This window comes from Engraulis encrasicolus, chromosome 13, assembly GCF_034702125.1.
Source record: "Engraulis encrasicolus isolate BLACKSEA-1 chromosome 13, IST_EnEncr_1.0, whole genome shotgun sequence".
Lineage (NCBI taxonomy): Eukaryota > Metazoa > Chordata > Actinopteri > Clupeiformes > Engraulidae > Engraulis > Engraulis encrasicolus.
The window spans coordinates 5,139,875-5,164,725 of NC_085869.1; the positions used below are offsets into that span (position 1 = coordinate 5,139,875).

At 42.3% G+C, this 24,851-nt stretch overlaps 3 protein-coding genes across 3 annotated transcripts in view; 2 read left to right on the top strand and 1 right to left on the bottom strand.

The window, feature by feature from the left end:
- Positions 1–4,724: 4,724 nt before the first annotated feature.
- LOC134461506 (uncharacterized) lies at positions 4,725–5,808 on the top strand. The gene is made up of 2 exons (XM_063214414.1): positions 4,725–5,446; positions 5,546–5,808. The coding sequence occupies exons 1-2, from the start codon at positions 4,734–4,736 to the stop codon at positions 5,688–5,690; spliced, it is 858 nt and encodes a 285-aa protein (XP_063070484.1). The 5' UTR covers positions 4,725–4,733; the 3' UTR covers positions 5,691–5,808.
- Positions 5,809–7,402: 1,594 nt separating this feature from the next.
- Positions 7,403–8,765, bottom strand: LOC134461507 (zinc finger and SCAN domain-containing protein 29-like). Its single transcript, XM_063214415.1, has 3 exons — positions 8,141–8,765; positions 7,818–7,952; positions 7,403–7,693 (listed from the first exon to the last, which is right to left on the bottom strand). The coding sequence occupies exons 1-3, from the start codon at positions 8,508–8,510 to the stop codon at positions 7,428–7,430; spliced, it is 771 nt and encodes a 256-aa protein (XP_063070485.1). The 5' UTR covers positions 8,511–8,765; the 3' UTR covers positions 7,403–7,427.
- Positions 8,766–22,972: 14,207 nt separating this feature from the next.
- The window catches only part of LOC134461474 (low-density lipoprotein receptor-related protein 1B-like), a 124,494-nt gene continuing 122,615 nt past the window's right edge, over positions 22,973–24,851 (top strand). The window contains exon 1 of the mRNA XM_063214403.1: positions 22,973–23,168. Coding sequence (XP_063070473.1) covers positions 23,060–23,168 — 109 coding nt within the window. The 5' untranslated portion in view covers positions 22,973–23,059. The remainder of the gene's footprint in view (positions 23,169–24,851) is intronic.

A 24,851-nucleotide genomic window follows, 5' to 3' on the forward strand; every position in this document is an offset into this window, starting at 1 on the left:
TTAAATTGACAGGACCCCCCCCCCAGCACAAAATCCCAATAGCTGCATTTTTTTTTATTATATTGGTGATGGTCACAGTTTGTGAGCATGGTTCATTTTATCCATAACAATTGATCGTATATGCATAATTTCCTGTTGTTGTATTATGTGTCATTATTCCCTGTACTCTTGTGTAAATGCATAAATGCTTTTACAGTTGCTTCTGGCAAAGGAATTGATAGCCTCACGCACACACGCACACGCACACACACACACACACACACACACACACACACACACACACACACACACACAGAGTTCACATTGCACCAGTCAGTCCAACAACTTCATTATCGAGACACCAAAGTGCTCATTTATTTGAAGACTGTGTTGACGTTAACGTGTTTAATTGACAGGGAGTGCATACACAATATTGCACCCACTGACCCAAGGGAGAGGGAATATAGTGTGAGTCCCCCACCCCCCCCCCTCCCTCCCCCTTGCAATAGTAGAACCTCTCTCTTATCTACTCTCTCCTATGGTGGTGGACCCATCTGTAGGGTTAGTTGAGCCGAGGCCATGACTAGCCAATCCATATAAAACGGTTTGGTCTGGTCAGGTCACAGTGGTTAGTGCAAGTGCAAAAGGAGTGGAATAGGAGTCATGAACAACCACAGTAACTCATTATTTTATACCATGGTGCAAATTAACTATCAGTGCTCTGTTTAAAATCTTTAGTAAACCTCCCAATACCCCATATATACAAAGATAGCAGATTTTAGCTGCCTTGCCCTCCCATATCAGAAATTGTTCAATTGCCATTGCTGAGGCACATACTGTATATCTAGATTTAGATGTCCTTAAACACAGTATACATGTTTGTAAATCTAGATCTAGATTACAGCAAGATGCACATGCAGGCCTGATAGTAGAAGAAATTCCTCAGGCTGAATCTTGAAATGATAAAAACCCAATGACTACAGGTAAGTGCTTTTATTCTTGAAAATAAAAAAAACAATTCTGTCAAACTTGAAATCAGACACTGAGCCTGAATATTATCAGCCCTGCATATTCAACCAGAATGGAAGGAAAGCAAAGATGGCATTTCACAGGTGTGCTAATGATGGTTGAATAAGTACAGAAATTAAAAACAAATAAATCAAGAGAGATGTAAACCAAATGACAGTATTCAGACAGCATTCATGAGTCACTGCATTTTCACCACATCATAAATGTACGCCTGCTGTGGGAAACCCTGATTATTCAGATCAGCAAGTCTAAATATTTGCCTCCTTGCCTCCGTGTTTAATCTAGACAGTCCCCATTGGTCGCCCACCGTGCTCATCAACATGCAGTAATGCATTTCCACACCGCGCTGCTTCACAGCCCCACGCCCCCTTTACTCTAAATGCATTTCCACACCGCGCTGCTTCAGAGCCCCACGCCCCCTTTACTCTAAATGCATTTCCACACCGCGCTGCTTCACAGCCCCACACCCCCTTTACTCTAAATGCATTTCCACACCGCGCTGCTTTACAGCCCCACACCCCCTTTACTCTAAATGCATTTCCACACCGCTCTGCTTTACAGCCCCACGCCCCCTTTACTCTTCCTCCTTCACCTCAGAAAACTTGTGTTTTTATAGTTTGAGGAGACACCACCACCACTAGCTGTAAACAGTGGTGTAGTGGGGATTTTTAAAGTGGAGGTACGCAATTTTTAACGTCATCAAATAAATAGGCAACTTATCATGTCAAACCCCCCAACTGTCCTTAATCTACCGTCATTTCTTCTCCGTTTTCATCTGTTTGGTCAATCACCTACAATACTGCTATGTGATCATTCCTTTTTTGTATTCAAGCATGGGCAGAATTAAAAAAAAAGTCACTTCAGGAGAAGTGGGTGGACTGCATACCCCCGCGTACCACGCCCACTACAACCCTGGCTGTAAAGACTTACAAAATATATTACATTTAAATAGAATTCAAATTGTCAGTCTGTTGACCTTGTGCTGTTAAATCTCAGAAATCAGTATGGACACCACTACAGTCAGACAACAAAATAGTATTCAATATAACACAATACATCAGAATAGAGTAGCACATGTCCTTTATGATCAATATACACATGTCCAATGGGGAAGTGTATGCCGTATAAACAGTAGTACAAGGAATGACATGCATACTGAGATATGCAGTAGTAGGTCTATTTAAAACAAGGAATCAGGACAGCTCTTTCTTTTTGAATGACAGGGCTTGTAGTGTCAAAGTAGACTTTGAACCAACACAGTAGGAATACAATGTAGTTGTTTTTTAAACGCTGAAAAGATGTCCAGTTGGTAACAACTTGAACTTCTCTGATCAACATGACCTGGTGGAGTAACCGCATGAATAGACCAGGCGTGATGCGATTCAAGCGACACAGTGCAGCAGCAAGCGATACGAGCGAAGAGACTAGAGTATGTCCGTACAGGCAGCAGACAAAGGATTCAAACATTCCCATTGACTGTGGTCACTGACCTCTATACAGTCACTGGCTGTCGCAGCTGTTCGTCGAACCGCTTAATAGAAAGTTGAAAGGATTTAAACTTCAAACTATCGCACTCGTCGCGCGAATCGCCTCTAGTCTCCAGAATCGCTTTTGTCGCGCGACTCAATACAAAGTCAATTACTTCCGTCGCTCGCCTCGCTCATATCGCGGTAGGTGTATTTATGCGGTAAGGATCTTCACAGTCACACTTCACTGTACCCTTGTCTTGTTTCCCGTTTTCTTCCTTCCTTACAGGTTGGTGAGGGATAGCGGAGACCTTTTTTTTAACACTCCAGGCAACCTCTTACAACTGTTGTAGACTGTTCCATTAGACTGAAGTGTAATGACAGCTCTAGAACTTTCTGCTCCTTAAGTGATTACGAATGGCTTTTTTTGGCCTTGTATTGGTCTGGTGTTTTTAGGAGCTGAAGCGATACATGTACTCTGTTCTGCGTGGTGTGATGATGGACACTAAGTGGTTTTGGTTCAGCAATGGAAAAGTGAACAGTGCTCTCTCTGCCTCCTCTTCTGTTAGAAGTCAAACCTCTTTTCTTCACCAGGGACATATCAGATTTTTTCGTCAGTACTGTATTGTTGTTGAACCTTTCTTTCTTTCTTTCTTTCTTTCTTTCTTTCTTTCTTTCTTTCTTTCTTTCTTTCTTTCTTTCTCTCTCTCTCTCTCTCTCTCTCTCTCTCTCTCTCTCTCTCTCTCTCTCTCTCTCTCTCACACACACACACACACCAGGGCTTGACACTGGCACCTGCCAACCGGCCAAATGCTGGTAAAACTTGGCTGTGACTGGTAACACTTTCAGTGTCACTAGCCAATTTGACTGGCAGCTTATTCCTTGGTGCGACCCGTATCAGAGCATCTATATTCTGTTGTTTGCACCGTGTGTATCAATTGATTGAATTTAAATTCAAGAAATAGCTCAGTAACTCAGTTTCTATTTGCTTGATATATTTTCATGTAGAAAGCTAAACACTCATCTTTCTGTAGCACCTCATATTCTGAGGTTAGACGTACACGATCATGATAAAGAAAAAAAATAATATAAAATCTGTGGCTAGTGGAATACCTGAATGGCTAGTGACTCGGAAAAAACAATAGCCATAGTGGCCGGTGGGTTGAAGTTAGTTAATGTCAAGCCCTGACACACACACACAGACACACACTCACACACACATACACACACGCACTCCTCTCCATCCCGCTCTCTGTCTGACTATTCGCAGACATGTTAAATGTTTCAACAGCGACTACTTGTCCAAAGGCTCCCCTTACTCAAGCCAAGCTGTTCTGACTCAACACATTTGAGCACGCACGCACGCACGCACGCACACACACACACACGCACACACACACACGGAAACGAAACCCACTCTGTCCACAGCAGGGCAGGGTCACAGATTATTCCTTAAAATCTGCTCCCATTACTGGTCTCATCTCCCATCCTCTAATGTCCTACTAACATGCTGTCTGTTTGTCTCTCTCTACAGGTATTGCTCTCTCTCTATCCTCTATCTCCCCCTTTTCATCCCTCCTTCTATCTCCCTATCTCCCTATTTCCACTGCTCCGCGCTCCGCCTCCACCACTCTCAGTGTCTGTCCATCTGTCTGTCTGTCTCTCTATTGCTCTTCCTATCATCTATCTCCAATTTTCCATCCCTCTCTCTATCTCCCTATTCCCTCTTTCCATCGTTCCTTTTATCTCCATTTATGTCACTGAGCGTGGTTACATGCACATTAATACTTCGATTAAGCATTACTCCGATTATGAATAGAACGTGGAATACTCCGGTCTGGTCCGGTCTACATGCTATTAAACTTGCGTAGGCTAATCGAATTGGATGATTCTACGCTCAGACTGGTCGTCCAGATGGACAGTAGCACACACCTGTTTTTATCCTTATCCTTTTTATTATTATTATTTTGTCTTAGAAAATAAAGCTGTAGGCAGAGGTCATTTGCTGTCATTTTGTCAACATCGCACTACTAAAAGACAACCTTGTTTCGGAAAAATAAGCATTTCATCCATTCTCAAACACACCTTCTTCATAAGGCCTATGGCTAGGCCTACTTCATATGTATTTTACAAAATAGGCCTACTAGTGTAGGCTAATTGAACCTAAAACTAAAGCTATTAAAATGGCACGCGTCCAGATAGGCAGGGTTCCACGGTGACTGTTGCTCCGGGTAACCGAGCAAACCCAACAAATACAAGATGGATCGCGACAGGATCGTTCGCGTAATGCACGGTTTGGTTGTTACATATATGGTATACAACAGAAGTACAATGCTAGCCCTGCTTTTGGTGTTAGAAGAGATGGGTCGGGTGGAGCGCAGTTTGTCCAATATATCACCAAGCCCGTTGCGGTACTTGGGGCAACCGATGCCCCAAGTTAACCGCAGCTGCTGGATGCGAGTGAGGAGCAAGGATTGGTGGGAGAGGGTTGTTCTGCTTGAATTTGACGATGAGGAGTGGAGGCAAAATTTTCGTATGTGCCGAAGGGCTTTCATGGATTTGTGCGAGATGGTACCCTACATGGAACCAGCAGACAACCCTGTGCGTCCACCCATACCTTTGGTTATGAGAGTGGCCATAGTGATATACAAACTGGGGAGTTGCTGCGAATATAGGGTCGTGGCGAACCAGTTTGGAGTGCACAAGGCCACTGTCATCAAATTTATGACCCTGTTTTGTAAGGGAATGGTGGAGTCGGGGGTAATGAACAAGTTCATTAAGGTGCCTTCAGTCGAAGAGGCGAGAAGAACAGCCAGGGAGTTTAAGGCAAAGTACCATCTGCCCCAAGTCATTGGCTGTATAGATGGGACGCACATCCCTATCCACCCACCAACAGATGGCTACCGAGACTTCGTTAACCGCAAAGGATGGCCATCCTATGTCCTCCAGGCGGTGGTGGACAACAGACATTGGTAAGGGTCCTTAGGCTACCCTAATTAATGACTTGATCAAATAGGCCTAGTCTACGATGTGAAAATGTTTTAGCTAACGTCATCATCTCTCCCTATCAGCTTTTGGAATATCAACTGCAAGATGCCAGGGAGTGCACATGACGCGAACGTCTTGAAACAGTCAACATTGTTCAAGAAGTCACATCAGCTGCCAAAGGTGGGTTCAATAAAGGCTACTAGTAGCTTACATGATGACAGATCATAGAAAAAGAATTAGAAATCAGCGTTCACAGACCATAGGTACACAACTTGCTGGTTACTTCCTTTGTAAACATCTCCAAAGCGCCAACAAAATGCGAAAAGGCTTTAGCTACATAAATACAAATGGTCACGGTGGGCAGGGATAAAGTGCAGAAATGAATCCATAAAGCCAAAACTTACCACATTTCCAGAATAGATATCGGATAGGCTACCGGTATTCCCAATCACTGTTCGAGTTTGTGGGCAAGGGCAGGGCAAGTAGTCCGCTAATGTCGAGATGTTTTGGACACACACTTCAAACAGAAATGGTCTTCCACCCTGGTTAAGTTTGGTAGGCCTACTTAACATCTTATAAACTACATCACTACTACATACATTCTACTGCATGTATCTTTAGTTGCATTACGAACTCTAGGGTAACTCCAAACAACGGTCACAACACGACGCTACGGCGGCTAGCTTTGAGAGTGGGTCTCTCGATGTCATACGTGACACTATACTGCCACTCACTGGACAAATTGCAGAACTGACAGAAAGTGCGAAGCCAAGTCTGCATGACACATGCAAGGCTCATCAGGTAGGCCTATAATTTCTATAGGCCTACATGATACATACTACAATTAAAAAGTAGGCTTAGAAGTAAGCTTAGGCCTAGTAGCTGGCTATCAGAGGTGTGACCATGGTTTAATATTAATGATTATTAGCTGGCCTAAATAATGCAGTTGGTCTACTTGGCTAATGTATTTGTTGAGGCTGTTCAGGCCTGTATATTAATTCATGTTTAAGTTCATTCCATTTTGCTATCATGGTGTGAGAAAATATAGCCTGTTGTTAATAGGGCCTACCACCACTGAGCTCATTATATCTTCATCTTGTTTCAGGACCCAATAGAAATTCATGGAACAGAGGTCAACTTTTTTCTTCTGGGGGACCCTGCCTATCCCTTAATGGACTGGATTATGAAAGGGTTCACATCCTCTCCCAGGCTCACCCCAGAGCAGGACTCCTTCAACATCTACTTATCAGCGGCTAGGACCACGGTGGAGGTGGCATTTGGGAGGCTGAAGTCGAGGTGGAGGGTTTTGCTGAAAAAGAGTGACTTTCATCACACAATGGCCCCCTATGTCATCGCCACATGCTGCGCTCTACACAATTACTGTGAAAGGCAAAAGGAGACTTTGCTGCTGAATTGGACAGAAGAGGTGGAGATGGCAGAGCAGGTGTTTCCCCAATCTGCCCGTCAAACCCACAATGTCGCAGAAGCCAGTGGGCCACAGAATATCAGACTGGCGCTGACCGCATACATGGCAGCCCACCATCCTCTCCGGCGTCGGGAGCTGTGATTTTTTTTTTTAACATTAACTATTCATTAAATTTTTATTTGAAAAAAACAACACCCTTCACCATTGTGTGTTGAATATAAACCCCACTACATTTTTGAAAGTTTACCAAAATGCAAAAAATACATTACTTGATTAGGCTAGGACCTACATTATTTTTTACAGTAGGCCTACTTGGCATATTTTATGTAGAAGAAGTTTCAGATATTTTAAGATTTTTACTCAAGTAACATTTTAGTCAGTGACTTTCCCTTTTACCAGAGTAGTATTTTGGAGTGGTACTACACATACATACTTTTACTTGAGTATGATATTTCAGTACTTTATACAACTCTGTTAAGTTTTGTAGAGATGTAGAGACAGACACATGTGTTAGTGAAGTTTATACTACAGTATTTTATTTATGATCTCTCAGGGGGGTAGTAGCCAGGGTAGAAGTGGGGCAAAGGTGCTGGTGCCGGTGCAGGTTGTTGGAGGGTCTGGAGACTCTCCAGTAGCATGGCCATCATCCTGGCATTGCTGTCCAGGATGCCTCCCACCAACCGCTCCTGGCGCTCAGCAGACTCCCTCGCCAGTTGACGAAGAACGTCCATTTGTCTGCGCTCCTGCTCCTGGAGGAAGATTTGCTGCTGCTCCCACGCAGATTTCCTCCCTCGCTTCCCTGCCACTAAAATAAAATCCAAATGGGTATGACTTGCTACAAGAACAGTAGGCATAGGATAGGCAAAATGGGGCATGTACACCTTTCCTCAATGTGTGTGGGGGAACAAATGTTTGTCAAAAATGCTCACCTGTTGCTTGGCCCAGACTTGAGGGATTGTCTCGGTCCTGGTCCACAGTGCCCACATCTTCTTCATCCTCTTCATCTTCCTCAACCTCCACTTCTAGGCCTACGTCCACATCCTCTTCTGTGTCTGGGTCGATTGCTGAAATTGTTGAGATTCAGAATATTAAGTATAGCCTAGACCTAGCTGTTTGGCACACAGAGGCATGGCCACACTACACAACTTAATTCAGTCAGCTGTTCGATTTTTTGTAGACCAAACTAATGGTTGCTATAGGCTACAAGAAGCATTACATAAGACTTAGGCTATGCCTTAGTAGGCCTACTTACATCGTTCTTGGCTGCCCAGCGATTCAAAGCCGATATCCACCCCGGATCCCTCCACGTTTGACAGTGGCCTCTTTCCTAGAAGTTCGTCCAGCTCTTCATAAAAAGGGGAAAATTGGGGGGCGTGTCCGCTTACATTATTGTTACGTTTCGCTTTGTAGTAAGTGGTCTTCAATGCCTTCCACCGGATTCTGACTTGCTCAGCTGATAGACAAAACTTGGCCTTGGCCAACTCGCCGGCAACCTTTTTAAATAATTCGCCATTTCTTGTCGTTCGCCCATCCATGTATTTTAAAATCTGGTTGTCTTTCAATGTGTGAATTAGACAACGGGTCTCCTCCTCTGTCCAAAAGTGGACTTTTTTGTTCGCCATTTTATGTTGTTACCGAGGTGCTATCTAGTTTATCAGTTGATTAAAACAGCGCGAGGGATGGAATACTCCAGTTAAAATCGGAGTATTCTGTTACATGACAAATCCGATCGGACCCAAATCAGATAATCCACGTCGTCTAATCGGATTTCTTAAAATCTGATTCTAATCGAATTATTCGAGTTACATGACATTTCTTTAAACGGAGTAATGCAATAATGCGATTTTAATCGAATTATTAATGTGCATGTAACCACGCTCACTGTCTCTCTCTCCCTCTCTCTGTCTCCACCACTCCATCCCTCCAGCTCTAATTGGTGTGACACAGCTTCAGATGCATGCTGGGAATGGGCTGGAACAATTGTCAGGCCGTAGCATCTTTGCCTCTGTCTCTCTCTCTGTCTCTGTCTCTGTCTCTGTCTCTCTGTCAAATTAACTAAAACCCATGAAATTACTGTTGGGGAGCCGAGATGGGAAGAGTGCCCTCTCAGATTGAAGTAGAAGTCCCGGGAGAGGGAGGACAGAGAAAAGAGAGGGCGGGAGGGAGAGAAAGAGAGAGAGAGAGAGAGAGAGAGAGAGAGAGAGAGAGAGAGAGAGGAATAGAGAGAGAGAAGGAGGGAAGCCGATTGGAAAGGGGTTAGGGAGGGTGACAGGGCAAACATTGTTTAATCTCGTCCGTGACACTAGTCAGCTTCCTGCAAACGCAAGCAGAAAGAGGCTGAACAACTGGGGAATGGAGGTTTTGAATACCTCACCTGATAGACGTCACTGAATATTGTTGTATGAAGTCAAGGCTGCAACTTCAGCAAACACAGCTGTGATAATCAGGTGGGGAATCACACACACACGTTTAAGTTAATATTTGGAATATTAATATTTCAGAGCTTCCCACTCGGCTTCTGGATCCCTCCTTTTTTCTATTCCTCTTCCTTCTTTTTATGTCTATACGTTTACCTCTTGGACTCTGTCAATCATGTAATTTTTCATATTTTTTCCCCCTTGATTTTAAGTTTGGCTTCTTTCATGTGTAACTGAAGACTTCAGCTGTGGGTGGAAAAGGGGGGAGATGGTAAAATATCTTGTGCAGAAATTCCCCATCCTCCCAAAGGAAAGGGAGGGTTTATAATTTTAACTTTTTTTCTTTCAGTTGGCAGTCTGTGTGACCTCTCTGTCTGTGTGGGGATTTCTGGTGATGCCATGCAGGTTTGACAGTGACAAGAGACTGCTGACAGGTTTGTGTTACTGTAGTGGAGTCAGCAAGTCCCTTTACTCCTCCTCCCAGTGTTGCCAGATTGGGCTACATGAGCGTCGGAGGGCAAAAACGGGAAAAATTGGCCTTTTGGCATTTTTTTTCAGCTGTTTAGGGCCCATAGAAGTCAATGTAATTTGTTGAATTTGGGCGGAATTTAGCTCAATTTGGCGTTTTTTGAGAACGGGACTTGGTCAGACACATCTGGCAACACTACCTCCTCCCACCCCCACACATAGTCAAGGCCATATGGAAGTATATGCCCTTTTTCCTTTTATAAAAGAATGTGCTCTTCAACAATGGAGCATTCTAGAATTCTACATTGTGTTCTATAGATCACAAGATGGAATGTTCATCCTCCCGAGTATTTCCATCACATTTACTAGAGAGAGAGAGAGAGAGAGATCGTCAGTCTTTTCTTCTGGACCTGTTGGCCCTTTATGTTTAAAAGGTGATAGCACATTGCTGATGCTTCCCATGAGGTGGACATTATTCTCTTCTCTCCACTTCTCTCCTCTTCTCTTCTCTTCTCTTCTCTTCTCTTCTCTTCTCTTCTCTTCTCTTCTCTTCTCTTTTCTTTTCGTTTCGTTTCTTTTCTTTTCTTTTCTTTTCTTTTCTTTTCTTTTCTTTTCTTCTCTTCTCACCGATCCGAAATGCCAAAGGTTTTTATCTTTGATTTCATTTTCACGCTATTCATTTTGTCTGAGATAGAAATGAACGTTCCATGCTGTAAGGCTTGAAGAGATCCACATTCTTGTCTCAGTCTGAAGGTTGCTATTGCTTGCCAACCTTTTGACACACATCATCTTTTAAGGAAACCAAAAAGGTATTCCTAGACCATGTTTATCTATCTATTTTTGTCCTTTTTCTTTTCATTATAAATTATTGAAATTTAAATACAGGTTCCAGCTGACAAACACACATGTCAATCCTGTTTAGTCATTAAGGCTGGCATTCTGATGATGTATTAAGACTATTACTGATGATGACAGGGTCAAGAGGGAGGGTGGTGTGCACTATACAATGACTGTCTGCTGTTGGGCTATGGCTGTTGGCAAACTAGACTATGTGTACATGCTTTTTTTCTCTGTATAGCATATTAGCTACTGTATGTTTCCTTTGGGAAAATTATTTCAAGGCCCACTTGGAATACCTTCAGGGCCCACCAGTGGGCCTCACCCCATAGGTTGGGAACCACTGAGCTAGAGAGAGAACACCTGGAGTGTGTTACAATATGCGACCTTGCCTCCTCCACTTGCGCTTGTCTCCTTGTCCCGCCTCCTGGCCCCTCCTCCGTGGAGAAAACGATTAAGTTTCCCAGCTGTCAGCCTAACCACAACAACTTTTGAGGGACTGTTTTTCATTCACCATCCCAATTGCAAATGAGAAAAAGACTCTACAATTGTGCTTTTGCAAGATATTGAAATATAATACTGTTGTCAGTGATGTCATCATGACATATTACTTCCTGGTACGAGGAGAGAAGCAAGTGGAGGAGGCAAGGTCGCATATTGCAACGCACTCCTGCACTGACCTCCCCGTCCTGTGTACAATTGTCAACATGCTGCCATCTGGCCTAGGTGTTGGTGTGAAAAGAGGCGGACTACAGGGCTAAGGCATTGGATAGAGGTTTAGACAGGGATGAGGGCAACACAGATGCATGTGACACACACACACGCACGCACACACGCGCACGCACGCACGCACGCACACACACACACACACACACACACAGTGGCAGAGGCAGCAGCGGCCCTGGTTGTGATGGTGCCATCAAACCTTAACGCGATTCTCAGCTCAATGATGCACAAGTCATTTCTAAAAGATTAAGGGAGAGACATTAAGCATGGCTAGGTCTTTTGGAGCTCTCTCTCTCTCTCTCTCTCTCTCTCTCTCTCTCTCTCTCTCTCTCATGCCCAGTTCTCTTTCACTTCACTCTCCATTAAATAGTTATATAGTTATATAATATGCTCATCACTTGATTTGGTAATTGTTATTAGCAGTATGATAAGTGGCCTGGTACAATATAACATTGACTGACAAGAGACACAGTCTTACTGCTAAGGTTACATTGAAGAGTGACAGTGACACAGTGTCTTTAACATACAATCCACAAATATAACCCATGTTGTGGTTCAACATAGCCAGAATTTAGTAAAACACAAAATGGCTGGTAGCTCAAAAATTCGCAATATCTTCTTTAAGTATATTTGTTGGGTGCTGTTGGATGAAAGGGATCAACATGTTTGCCCCGATGAAGACCAGTGCGGTCGAAACATGTTGGCTTTTGTAATAATGTTTTAGCCCTAAGATAATAAAGGCTTTTTAATGGACTTCCTCTTTTTCAACTGGGGTTGCCTGGATTTCCCCTTTTTGAATAGCCAGAATTTATTTGCACAGCCCAACAGTCTTCCTCAGTGTATTCCAAAACATTGACAAACAAGGCTTTTTCCAAAGGTCACAAAACAAACAGCGGGTAATGAGCCTTGACCAAACGCTCAGCAGGTCAGCCATTACCCAGCATTCCCTCCTGCAGCAATGGCAATAGAGCAGAGGATTATTTATTTGTTAATTTGTCTGTCTGTTTGTTTGTTTGCTACCTGCTGATTCACATATGGAGTATTGTTGCGTTTTGACTATACATATGTAGCCCAGCATGTGTCTCTGATGATCATTGCCTTTTTTTCAAGTGTCTGTACGAACTCGAGAATGACCCCTACGCTGCACGTGTTGATGGCGGGAAAGCAACGATTGTCAATTATGGGTGTGCAGAATCAAGGACACAGACCCGGAGATTCTGACCAGCATGGGGAACTCAAGGATTTTCTTTGTTTATCATAAAAAAAGAAAAAGATGACTTTGCACCCTCTCTCCTTTCTCCTGTCTTCAACATAAATACAGTAATTTTCTTGGCCACAGTGTGTTGGCTCTATTGTTGTCCATGTTGGCTGGTTGTTCCCAGCACCCTGCTATAGCCATAACACATTACGATGTGACGCAAGTATAGCAGCAAAAGACACGGCCACTTGAGAAGTATAAACAGTGACCATGGCCGTAACTACCATTGAGGACACAGAGGTCATGTCCTCTGTATTTTTTTCAGGAATGTAAAATTTATCTATGATGAAAATCGATATATGATCAACAGTGATAAAGTCAGTGTGTATAGGCCACTCCCACAGCACGCAGTATTTGACCTCGGTATTTGAAAATGTCTAGTTACGGCCCTGATGGTGACGTATTACATTGTGTGTTTTCATGTGGTTATTGCTTTTGCCTACACGGGCACTTTCAAATGCCAAAAGCTGAAGTCGTTTCTCCACCACTCCACCTTTTTGCATGAGCAGTAACCACAGAGTATGTGGTTTGTACTATATTGCCTGTGTGTTTGTGTGTGTGTGTGTGTGCGTGCGTGCGTGCGTGCGTGCGTGCGTGCGTGCGTGCGTGAGTGAGTGAGTGAGTGAGTGAGTGAGTGAGTGAGTGTGTGTGAGAGAGAGAGAGAGAGAGAGAGAGAGAGAGAGAGTTAGCTGTAAAGCATTCCCGGTAACCTGAAATGGGTATTCCCGGTAACCTGAGGTTACCGGGAATACCTAATTGACTTCGGGTAGGTATTCCCGGTAACCCAAATAGGTATTCCGGTAACCTGATAGGTATTCCCGGTAACAAAGACAGCAATAGGTATTCCCGTACCTGGAGTCAATTTTAAAAAAGTATATAAAACACTTCTAATATAACTGGATAACCAATGGTATATGCCGGGGAATGTTGAAAATGCACTTTGCAATATATTAGTTAGTCATTATAGCTGAAAAAAGTTAGTCATTGTAGCTGAAAAAAAAAACCTATATTTCCATGTAGTTATCCATTGGAGAAGCCACAGAGGCTCTCTGCCTTCCCGGTAAAATGAATAGGTATTCCCCGTAACTTCATGTTTAAAAAATGTCTTAAAGTTGACTGCAGACACAGACACATGCCAGATAACTGTCTAGATGCATTGTTTACAGACACCAGTCTTTCATTTGACTATACAGAGACATCCTTCGATCCACTTCGATGCACTGTTTGCAGATACCAAGGAAACCTAGATGACAAAGCAACCCAGAGCACCCCCCTAAACCAGTTCTTCATCTTTCTCTGGAGGGGCAAAAAGCCCATTTTAAAGAAAAGTTTTGTTCCTTCACTTATAACTGCACGGAACAAACTTTGCGACACACACACACACACACACACACACACACACACACACACACACACACACACACACACAACACACACACACACACACACACACACACACACACACACACACACACACACACACACACCTCTCCACCCCACCCCCATTCTCAAAAGGTTGGAAAAGGGAAAAGCCTACAGGATGCCATATGACGGGTATATGATGATACCTAGGGCAATGCAGGGATGAAATTACATGAGGTATGTATGGACTAATACATGTGTGGTGACATACACTCACCGGCCACTTTATTAGGAACACCTGTCTAGTGCTGGGATGGACTTTCTTTTGCCTTCAGAACTGCCTGAACTGTCTGCAACAATACTTGGGTAGGTTGTGGCATTCAAACAAAGATAAATGAGTATTAATTGGCCCAAATTGTGCGAAGGACATAAGGAAGGAAGGAAGGAAATATCATTAAGCATTTTATTTCCAACCTGAAATGTTGATGTAAGGCAGGGTTGATTCTTCATGTTGCTGACGTCAAAGTCTGACCATACCACCTGAGTGTTGCAGTAGATATCAAGACTCATCAGACCAGGAAACATTTTTATGTTTGGAAAGCCATGTTCCACCCTTCTACATCTCAATTACATGTCAATGTCTTTACGTACCAGGCGTTGCACACAGACTAACTGACCTCAAAGCCAATATGTTTTAGGTGGCAACTCACGTATCCTTACATCTAGGTACCTAAAACTATACATTTTCTGAAAGCTCTTGGTGTGTAGATGCCATTTAATGTAGGCAAAGCCATGTTCCACCCTTCTACATGTCAATTACGCATCAATGTCTTTACTAACCAGGCGTCGCACACAGACTAACTGACCTCAAAGCCAATATGTTTTAGGTGGCAACTCAAGTATCCCTACTTCTAGGTACCTAAAACTATACATTTTCTGAATGCTCTTGGTTTGTAGATGCCATTTAATGTATGGAAAGCCATGTTCCACCCTTCTACATGTCAATTACACGTCAATGTCTTTACAGACCTGGCGTTGCACGCAGACTAACTGACCTCAAAGCCAATATGTTTTAGGTGGCAACACAAGTATCCCTATTTCTAGGTACCTAAAACTATACATTTTCTGAATGCTCTTGGATTGTAGATGCCATTTAATGTATGGAAAGCCATGTTCCACCCTTCTACATGTCAATTACGCGTCAATGTCTTTACAGACCTGGCGTTGCACGCAGACTAACTGACCTCAAAGCCAATATGTTTTAGGTGGCAACACAAGTATCCCTACTTCTAGGTACCTAAAACTATACATTTTCTGAAAGCTTGTGGTGTGTAGATGCCATTTAATGTAGGCAAAGCCATGTTCCACCCTTCTACATGTCAATTACGCGTCAATGTCTTTACAGACCTGGCGTTGCACGCAGACTAACTGACCTCAAAGCCAATATGTTTTAGGTGGCAACACAAGTATCCCTACATGTAGGTACCTAAAACTATACATTTTCTGAAAGCTTGTGGTGTGTAGATGCCATTTAATGTATGGAAAGCCATGTTCCACCCTTCTACATGTCAATTACGCGTCAATGTCTTTACAGACCTGGCGTTGCACGCAGACTAACTGACCTCAAAGCCAATATGTTTTAGGTGGCAACACAAGTATCCCTAATTCTAGGTACCTAAAACTATACATTTTCTGAAAGCTCTTGGTTTGTAGATGCCATTTAATGTATGGAAAGCCATATCCCTCCCTTTTACATCTCAATTACACGTCAATGTCTTTACGTACCAGGCGTTGCACGCAGACTAACTGAACTGAAAGCCAATAAGTTTTAGGTGGCAATTCAAGTGTTCCAACATGTAGGTACCTAAAACTATACATTTTCTGAAAGCGTGTGGTGTGTAGATGCCATTTAATGTAGGCAAAGCCATGTTCCACCCTTCTACATCTCAATTACACGTCAATGTCATACCTAATCAGGCGTTGAACGCAGACTAACTGACCTCAAAGCCAATATGTTTTAGGTGGCAACTCACGTATCCCTACATGTAGGTACCTAAAACTATACATTTTCTGAAAGCTTGTGGTGTGTAGATGCCATTTAATGTAGGCAAAGCCATGTTCCACCCTTCTACATGTCAATTACGCGTCAATGTCTTTACAGACCAGGCGTTGCACGCAGACTAACTGAACTCAAAGCCAATATGTTTTAGGTGGCAACACAAGTATCCCTACATGTAGGTACCTAAAACTATAAATTTTCTGAAAGCTTGTGGTATGTAGATGCCATTTAATGTATGGAAAGCCATGTTCCACCCTTCTACATGTCAATTACGCGTCAATGTCTTTACAGACCTGTCGTTGCACGCAGACTAACTGACCTCAAAGCCAATATGTTTTAGGTGGCAACACAAGTATCCCTACATGTAGGTACCTAAAACTATACATTTTCTGAAAGCTCTTGGTTTGTAGATGCCATTTAATGTATGGAAAGCCATGTTCCACCCTTCTACATGTCAATTACGCGTCAATGTCTTTACAGACCTGGCGTTGCACGCAGACTAACTGACCTCAAAGCCAATATGTTTTAGGTGGCAACACAAGTATCCCTACTTCTAGGTACCTAAAACTATACATTTCCTGAAAGCTCTTGGTTTGTAGATGCCATTTAATGTATGGAAAGCCATGTTCCACCCTTCTACATGTCAATTACGCGTCAATGTCTTTACAGACCAGGCGTTGCACGCAGACTAACTGACCTCAAAGCCAATATGTTTTAGGTGGCAACTCAAGTATCCCTACTTCTAGGTACCTGAAACTATACATTTTCTGAAAGCTCTTGGTTTGTAGATGCAATTTAATGTATGGAAAGCCATGTTCCACCCTTCTACATGTCAATTACGCGTCAATGTCTTTACAGACCAGGCGTTGCACGCAGACTAACTGAACTCAAAGCCAATATGTTTTAGGTGGCAACTGACGTATCCCTACATGTAGGTACCTAAAACTATACATTTTCTTAAAGCGTGTGGTGTGTAGATGCCATTTAATGTAGGCAAAGCCATGTTCCACCCTTCTACATGTCAATTATGCGTCAATGTCTTTATAGACCTGGCGTTGCACGCAGACTAACTGACCTCAAAGCCAATATGTTTTAGGTAGCAACACAAGTATCCCTACATGTAGGTAGCTAAAACTATACATTTTGTGAATGCTTGTGGTGTGTAGATGCCATTTAATGTATGGAAAGCCATGTTCCACCCTTCTACATGTCAATTACGCGTCAATGTCTTTACAGACCTGGCGTTGCACGCAGACTAACTGACCTCAAAGCCAATATGTTTTAGGTAGCAACACAAGTATCCCTACATGTAGGTACCTAAAACTATACATTTTGTGAAAGCTTGTGGTGTGTAGATGCCATTTAATGTATGGAAAGCCATGTTCCACCCTTCTACATGTCAATTACGCGTCAATGTCTTTACAGACCTGGTGTTGCACGCAGACTAACTGACCTCAAAGCCAATATGTTTTAGGTGGCAACACAAGTATCCCTACTTCTAGGTACCTAAAACTATACATTTCCTGAAAGCTCTTGGTTTGTAGATGCCATTTAATGTATGGAAAGCCATGTTCCACCCTTCTACATGTCAATTACGCGTCAATGTCTTTACAGACCAGGCGTTGCACGCAGACTAACTGACCTCAAAGCCAATATGTTTTAGGTGGCAACTCAAGTATCCCTACTTCTAGGTACCTAAAACTATACATTTTCTGAAAGCTCTTGGTGTGTAGGTGCCATTTAATGTAGGCAAAGCCATGTTCCACCCTTCTACATGTCAATTACTCGTCGATATCTTTACGGACCAGGCGTCGCATGCAGACTAACTGAACTGAAAGCCAATATGTTTTAGGTGCCAACTCATGTATCCCTACATCTAGGTACCTAAAACTATACATTTTCTGAAAGCTCTTGGTTTGTAGATGCCATTTAATGTATGGAAAGCCATATCCCTCCCTTTTACATCTCAATTACACGTCAATGTCTTTACGTACCAGGCGTTGCACGCAGACTAACTGAACTGAAAGCCAATATGTTTTAGGTGGCAATTCAAGTGTTCCAACATGTAGGTACCTAAAACTATACATTTTCTGAAAGCTTGTGGTGTGTAGATGCCATTTAATGTATGGAAAGCCATGTTCCACCCTTCTACATGTCAATTACGCGTCAATGTCTTTACTAACCAGGCGTCGCACACAGACTAACTGACCTCAAAGCCAATATGTTTTAGGTGGCAACTCAAGTATCCCTACTTCTAGGTACCTAAAACTATACATTTTCTTAAAGCTCTTGGTTTGTAGATGCCATTTAATGTATGGAAAGCCATGTTCCACCCTTCTACATATCAATTATGCGTCAATGTCTTTACAGACCAGGCGTTGCACGCAGACTAACTGAACTGAAAGCCAATATGTTTTAGGTGGCAATTCAAGTGTTCCAACATGTAGGTACCTAAAACTATACATTTTCTGAAAGCTTGTGGTGTGTAGATGCCATTTAATGTAGGCAAAGCCATGTTCCACCCTTCTACATCTCAATTACACGTCAATGTCATACCTAACCAGGCGTTGAACGCAGACTAACTGACCTCAAAGCCAATATGTTTTAGGTGGCAACTCAAGTATCCTTACATCTAGGTACCTAAAACTATACATTTTCTGAAAGCTTGTGGTGTGTAGATGCCATTTAATGTAGGCAAAGCCATGTTCCACCCTTCTATATGTCAATTACGCATCAATGTCTTTACTAACCAGGCGTTGCACACAGACTAATCTACCTCAAGGCCAATATGTTTTTTAGGTGGCAACTCAAGTATCCCTACATGTAGGTACCTAAAACTATACATTTTCTGAAAGCTTGTGGTGTGTAGATGCCATTTAATGTAGGCAACGCCATGTTCCACCCTTCTACATCTCAATTACACGTCAATGTCTTTACGTACCAGGCGTTGCACACAGACTAACTGAGCTGAAAGCCAATATGTTTTAGGTGGCAACACAAGTATCAATACATATAGGTACCTAAAACTATACATTTTCTGAAAGCTCTTGGTGTGTAAATGCCATTTAATGTAGTCAAAGCCATGGTCCACCCTTCTACATGTCATTTATGCACCAATGTCTTAAAAACTAGGCATAGCACGCAGACTAACTAACCTCAAAGCCAATATTGCCATCACATACTGTACAGGCTATTATTAATGTTACATCAGTTTACAACCTTTAAAATGCATGACTCTCGCTATATTCTGCAAAATATGACTTCATAGTTTATACCAGGGGTGCTCAAGACGTCGATTGCGGTCGACCAGTCGATCGCGAAGGCAGTATTGGTAGATCGGAGGACATTAAAAAAAAAAAAAAAAGGTTCCCTGATACCCAGAATCTGACAGGCTAACTTCAGGCGTCTACACTAAATAGGCCTACCATAAACACAACGACGTCTTCAGATAAGGAGGATAACTGTCAGTGTCAAGCGCCACACTCAACAAAATCTTCATAAGTTATAACATCCGAGCACAAAAAAATAGGACGGCACGAGACGTTTGCAGATACCGTGTGCCATATGTTCAGCCTACAGGCAGCGTCACCGCTCAAAAGAAACAGCCAGAGAAGAAAACAGCCCGAACACCGGCAATCCCCTGCTTTTTTTTTACAATGCTCTGAAAAGTGCAGGCAAAATGCAACTCCCGCATTGAGCGTGGAGTTGGCTACTTCGATTAGATTTCATAGTCACGCGTGCGAGGGGAGAGTGAATGCGGTGTGCCTGTTTAACCTGAGTGCAGGCGCGTCTTTTCAAATGGTCTGCTCAGCGCGGCCGCTAGACAGAGAGCGCGCTTTTCGGTTCATTCAGTATGTCTCCTTATTTATTTTTTGGGAACTTGGGATGTCTGTAACGTCCACGAAGACAATATCCACGTGAAAACGCCAAACGCCCACAAACCGCTGTTCTGCCTACTTCTCACAGTGGCATTAAAAACGTCCTCCATGAAATCCCAAACCAACATCACTTCAAATAGGTGACAGCAAGCATGCACACATGAAATAACACTTCAGGGAGGGAGAAAATCGCTCTGCCCTCATATTAAAGTGAAAAGGGGATTACATAAAATCTGTCCCGAAACCAAGAGGGCACATAATTAAGTCTTCATTAATATTATGTTCATTTATGAAAATGAAATTTATCATAAGTTGATACTACAGTATGGTCTCCCTTTGAGATCAAAAACAGGCGTAATCTACAGTAGGCCTAAATAAGGTCTGTATGAGGTTGTTATTCACCGCTGATTCACCTTTCATTATTGATGTGTATTCATACAGATACATTCTCATATTGTGTTAAAATTGCATTTCTAACAGCTGTATTTTCACATTTTCACGGGGAGAAACCCCCGAACCCCCGGTAGATCTTTGTCACACACCCATTTCAATAAGTAGCTCACATGATGAAAAAGTCTGAGCACCCCTGGTTTATACAGTGTTTGTGTTTCCATAGCAACCCCAGCCTAGGATACTGGGAATAACATTTTTCCCCATATATTAAATCAAATTCTCAGATTTATTTTTTTAGCTGTTTAATACACGTCTATGCAAAACAAGGACTTTATTTCACCTTTTCAAAATGAATGACTTTTAAAAAAAAAGATCTTTACCATAAGTGTAATTTCGCACTTATATTCTGCGCATAGCTTAATACTGGCAAGAAATAGGTATTCCCGGTAACCTATAACAATGACCATAACTGAGAGAACTATTATATTGGTGAAATGTATCAATATTTTATCAATTTATGACTGTTTATATGTTTTACCCTATACATATTTCTAACTAAAATATGACCAAATAGCATAATTCATACAGACAGTGTTTGTTTCTGGGATAGCAACCCTAGCTTAAGTTACCGGGAACACCTATTTTTTCCAGAATTCTTCTCAAACTCTCTGCTAGTTTCTTGTCTAGCTATTTAATGCATACCAATGTGAAACTAGGGTTTTCTTTCACTTTTTCAAAATGAAAGAAATGAAACAATTATCATTTTTAATCATTATTTGCCACTTCTCTTAGTAGGTTACAGGGAATACCTATTTCTCTTTATTCATGATTCTAATGGACATAAAACAACACTAACACTTACATTTCTTTGAGATCTAATCATTAGGGCTGCTGTGATGATTCTCAGTGGTTATCTTTCACAAAAGTGTACAGAGATTTGTGTTTTAAGCACTTATGTAGAAAACGTGGGATAGGTATTCCCGGTAACCTGACCTCAATATATGAAAAATTAATAAAAATTAAATTAAGCAACCAAATAGGCTGAAATTCATATGGGTTAGTCTGCAAGGCCCCAGGATTCAGCCATAAAAAACTCAAGTTGATACCATTTAAATAAATGATGTTTTGACGAACATTGCTTTGTCTTAAATTTCAACTATGGGCAGTCTTGCACTCATAAACCTACACCGCATTTTTTCCCCAAAATTTTGCAAAAATTAAGATTTCTTGAGAGAATAAGGAGAGAATTACTGTTAGATGATAGAGGATGATGCTTCCCCTACAAGTTCTTCGAAATATTGCTATTCTCTCTTCGTTTTGGGGGAGAGAGACAAATAGGTATTCCCGGTAACCTGAAAAAATTTGACTTGTTCTCTCTCATTTGCACACAGCTTTCCTCTTAAAAAATCAATCATTTTACATTCACATCAATCACCCCTGAAATAAGAACGTGTTTGAAGACTTAATATTTGAAATCCAGAGAAATTATAGCTTATGACAAGGTAGGTTACCGGGAATACCTACTTTACAGCTAAAGAGAGAGAGAGAGAGAGAGAGAGAGAGAGAGAGAGAGAGAGAGAGAGAGAGAGAGAGAGAGAGAGAGAGAAACACACCAGCCCTGTCTCACACAAACATTCATCAACCTACGCTATAAAAACAAAGTAAAAAGTAGGTCTATCTGCACATGTTCATCAGATAAATACATGACCAGCCCCAATCACATCTCCCCTCAGGTTCCAGCAGGATTGCTGCAGCCTTTGGCTTACAGTACAGTACCTCATTGAAGTGAGCGAAAATACTCCAAATGACCACAACCCGAACCTGAACTTAAAATTGGTGACAAAATGTTTGTTATGAGAACCATTTAGCTTGATTGAGTTTGTTTTGGCCATTTAAAAGCATTAGGGGATTACACACATGCACGTACGCACACACACACACACACACACACAGACACGTGCACTACACACTCACACATACAGTATATACATACTAGGCACGTGCACTCCAATACGGCAGGGGAGGCTGTGCCTCACCTGTCTCTTCTAGACTTCATGAGAATGATGAGATGCAGTAAAAAGTGAATAATAGTAACAATAATAACTACTGCTTTCGAGCATATTTACCATAACTACCATTTGTGCAGTATTTAAACAGTTTCAATCATTTTCAATCATTTTTGTGGCCAAAACCGCACTATTTTCCCACCTCCTGCTCCGAATACACTGAATTTGGGCCAACTCCCGAGTTGGCCTCACCGCAGATTGCGCAATCCCTCAGTAACAAGCTTCAGCGCATGCGCCATTTTGCTCGTTCTGTGTATGCAATTCGTAATATTGTATTAAACGTTTTTATACACTTAATAGAAATATGTATGGTGTGCCCTCATTTTCCTGATATTTGTTTTCACTATTTTCTACGTGTGATTATCATTTCTTTACTCTGAGTGCTTTGGCATAACCCCATTGAAAAATAGAGTAGTGCGGCGAGCAACACATTGGCCTCACCCTCATTCTGCCGTTGAGTCTAGCTTTGTCAGTGACGTCATAGCGCCACTATATGAAGTTCGGCTAGCTTGTTCACGTTGACTGCTACCATGGAAGTGGATTTCATAACGAAACTAAGATCAAGATAAGATTTCCAAGGGAAACAAGACGTGATAAAGAATGGAGGACCGACACCAGAGCTGAGGAAATTGATTCAGGAGATTGGACAGAATATTATTTGATTATTTCACAGTGAGTGGTACAACCGAAAAGACTGGCTATGTGGAATGGGAGGCAACAAGCAAAACAACGTTAGCAGTTTGCTAGCTGGGTTGGATATGTCAAACCGTGAGAATATTATTGCGAGAAGCCCTGTAATCAAGACAGCATTTCAAGGTAAGGAAATTTGATTATTACATTTGCCCGCCGTGGCGTTGACTTGGGTCTAAGTTTTATTTGATTTTGTCAAGATGAAGGAAGAGTTGTTTGAAAAATAGTTCGGTTGCATTGGTTTTTACAGTAGCTATGTTTCACATATGCATTTCAGGCGTAATCTTAACCTGCAACTAGTGAGAATGTTTTGAATGACATAGCAATGGCTACATGTCTCAAAGAATAATTCATCACGAGTGATTTTGGCAACAGAACGAACTAGGGGTTGTGGGTTCCTGGATTTTGGTTTGGTTTGCGGCTGTGTGTTCACTTTGCCAGTCCCAGTATGCCCAAGTGATAACGTTGCTTGCTATCCTAACGAGGCAGTTTAAAATGATAATAATCAAACGCTGTATAATACACGCTTTGGGGTTCGGCTCGTCTGACATTCTTTGAAATGTCCATCCTCGAGATGAACGACTGTGGAATATTTCAGCGTCATTGTCTATTGTTTAGCCTATTTAGGTTGAGTTTGGGTCCGCAGTGGTATGATGTGGATGAGTGGGATAGTTGACGGTTCTCAGGAGGAGTGTCCTCAAATGACGCACCATGTCGTGCCTATTTTCTGTCTACTCTAGTCTTTTCTACCGGAGGTGGTAGCTGTCCATGATCACGGCCACGTCTGGCTTCATTATCTATTTCACAGGCTACCAGAAGGATAATCCCGGTGGGGTGATATTCTGTTGTTGAATGCATAATGTGAATTGTTGCTGTGTAAGCGGTAGCCTATTACAACGCAAGCATCGGATCTGTATTTTCGAGTGGTGGAGTGAAAGGAACGCTGACAAGCAGACCTCAAAATTCACCATAAGAGCATTTTTGTCCAAAATGCTCGTGTGGCTTGGGGTTATCAGCGTCCCCTCTTTCAAAGGCCAGAAAACACTGAGAATGGCCTTGTATCTTACGGCCTATAAAAATACAGTACAATCCTGCACACATATCGCGTCTGATCTGAATGTGGTGTCCACCTTTCTAACAGACATATTGGTGTAGGGAGGAGGAGTAGGCCTAGCAGGCCTAGTAGCGCAGCCTGTGCAGTAGGTAGCCTAGGTAGAACTAAACGTGACTCTGCCGCCAGTTATATGGTGAACTTAACTCAACTTGTTAAATGGCACTGCCCCACCGTTGTTTACCTACGCCCCCTGCGCCAACGCCGAGTCTGGACCACTGAATCCTGTGTGTGTGTGTGTGTGTGTGTGTGTGTGTGTGTGAGAGAAAGATATCTAATAGCATTTTCTCTAAATGCAGTATGTTTTAATATGTAGGCCTACCTTATGTTCAGAAAGCGACATATGAAACTTATAGGTATTTGGCAAATATTGATATATATTTGAAAATCTGATATTGGAAAAGTCACTGCCTCACCAGCCATAAAGCTGACCGCACGTCACTGATACATACATACTTTCACAGACGCTCACACACACACACACACACACACACACACACACACACACACACACACACACACACACACACACACACACACACACACACACACACACACACACACACACACACACACACACACACTCTCTCACACACACATACACATTCGCCAGCTCCAACTAAAACACACCTGGTGCTGATGTGGCAGGTCTGTGGTCTCGGATTACTGTAGGCTTGTTACAGTGCTGATTGCATTAT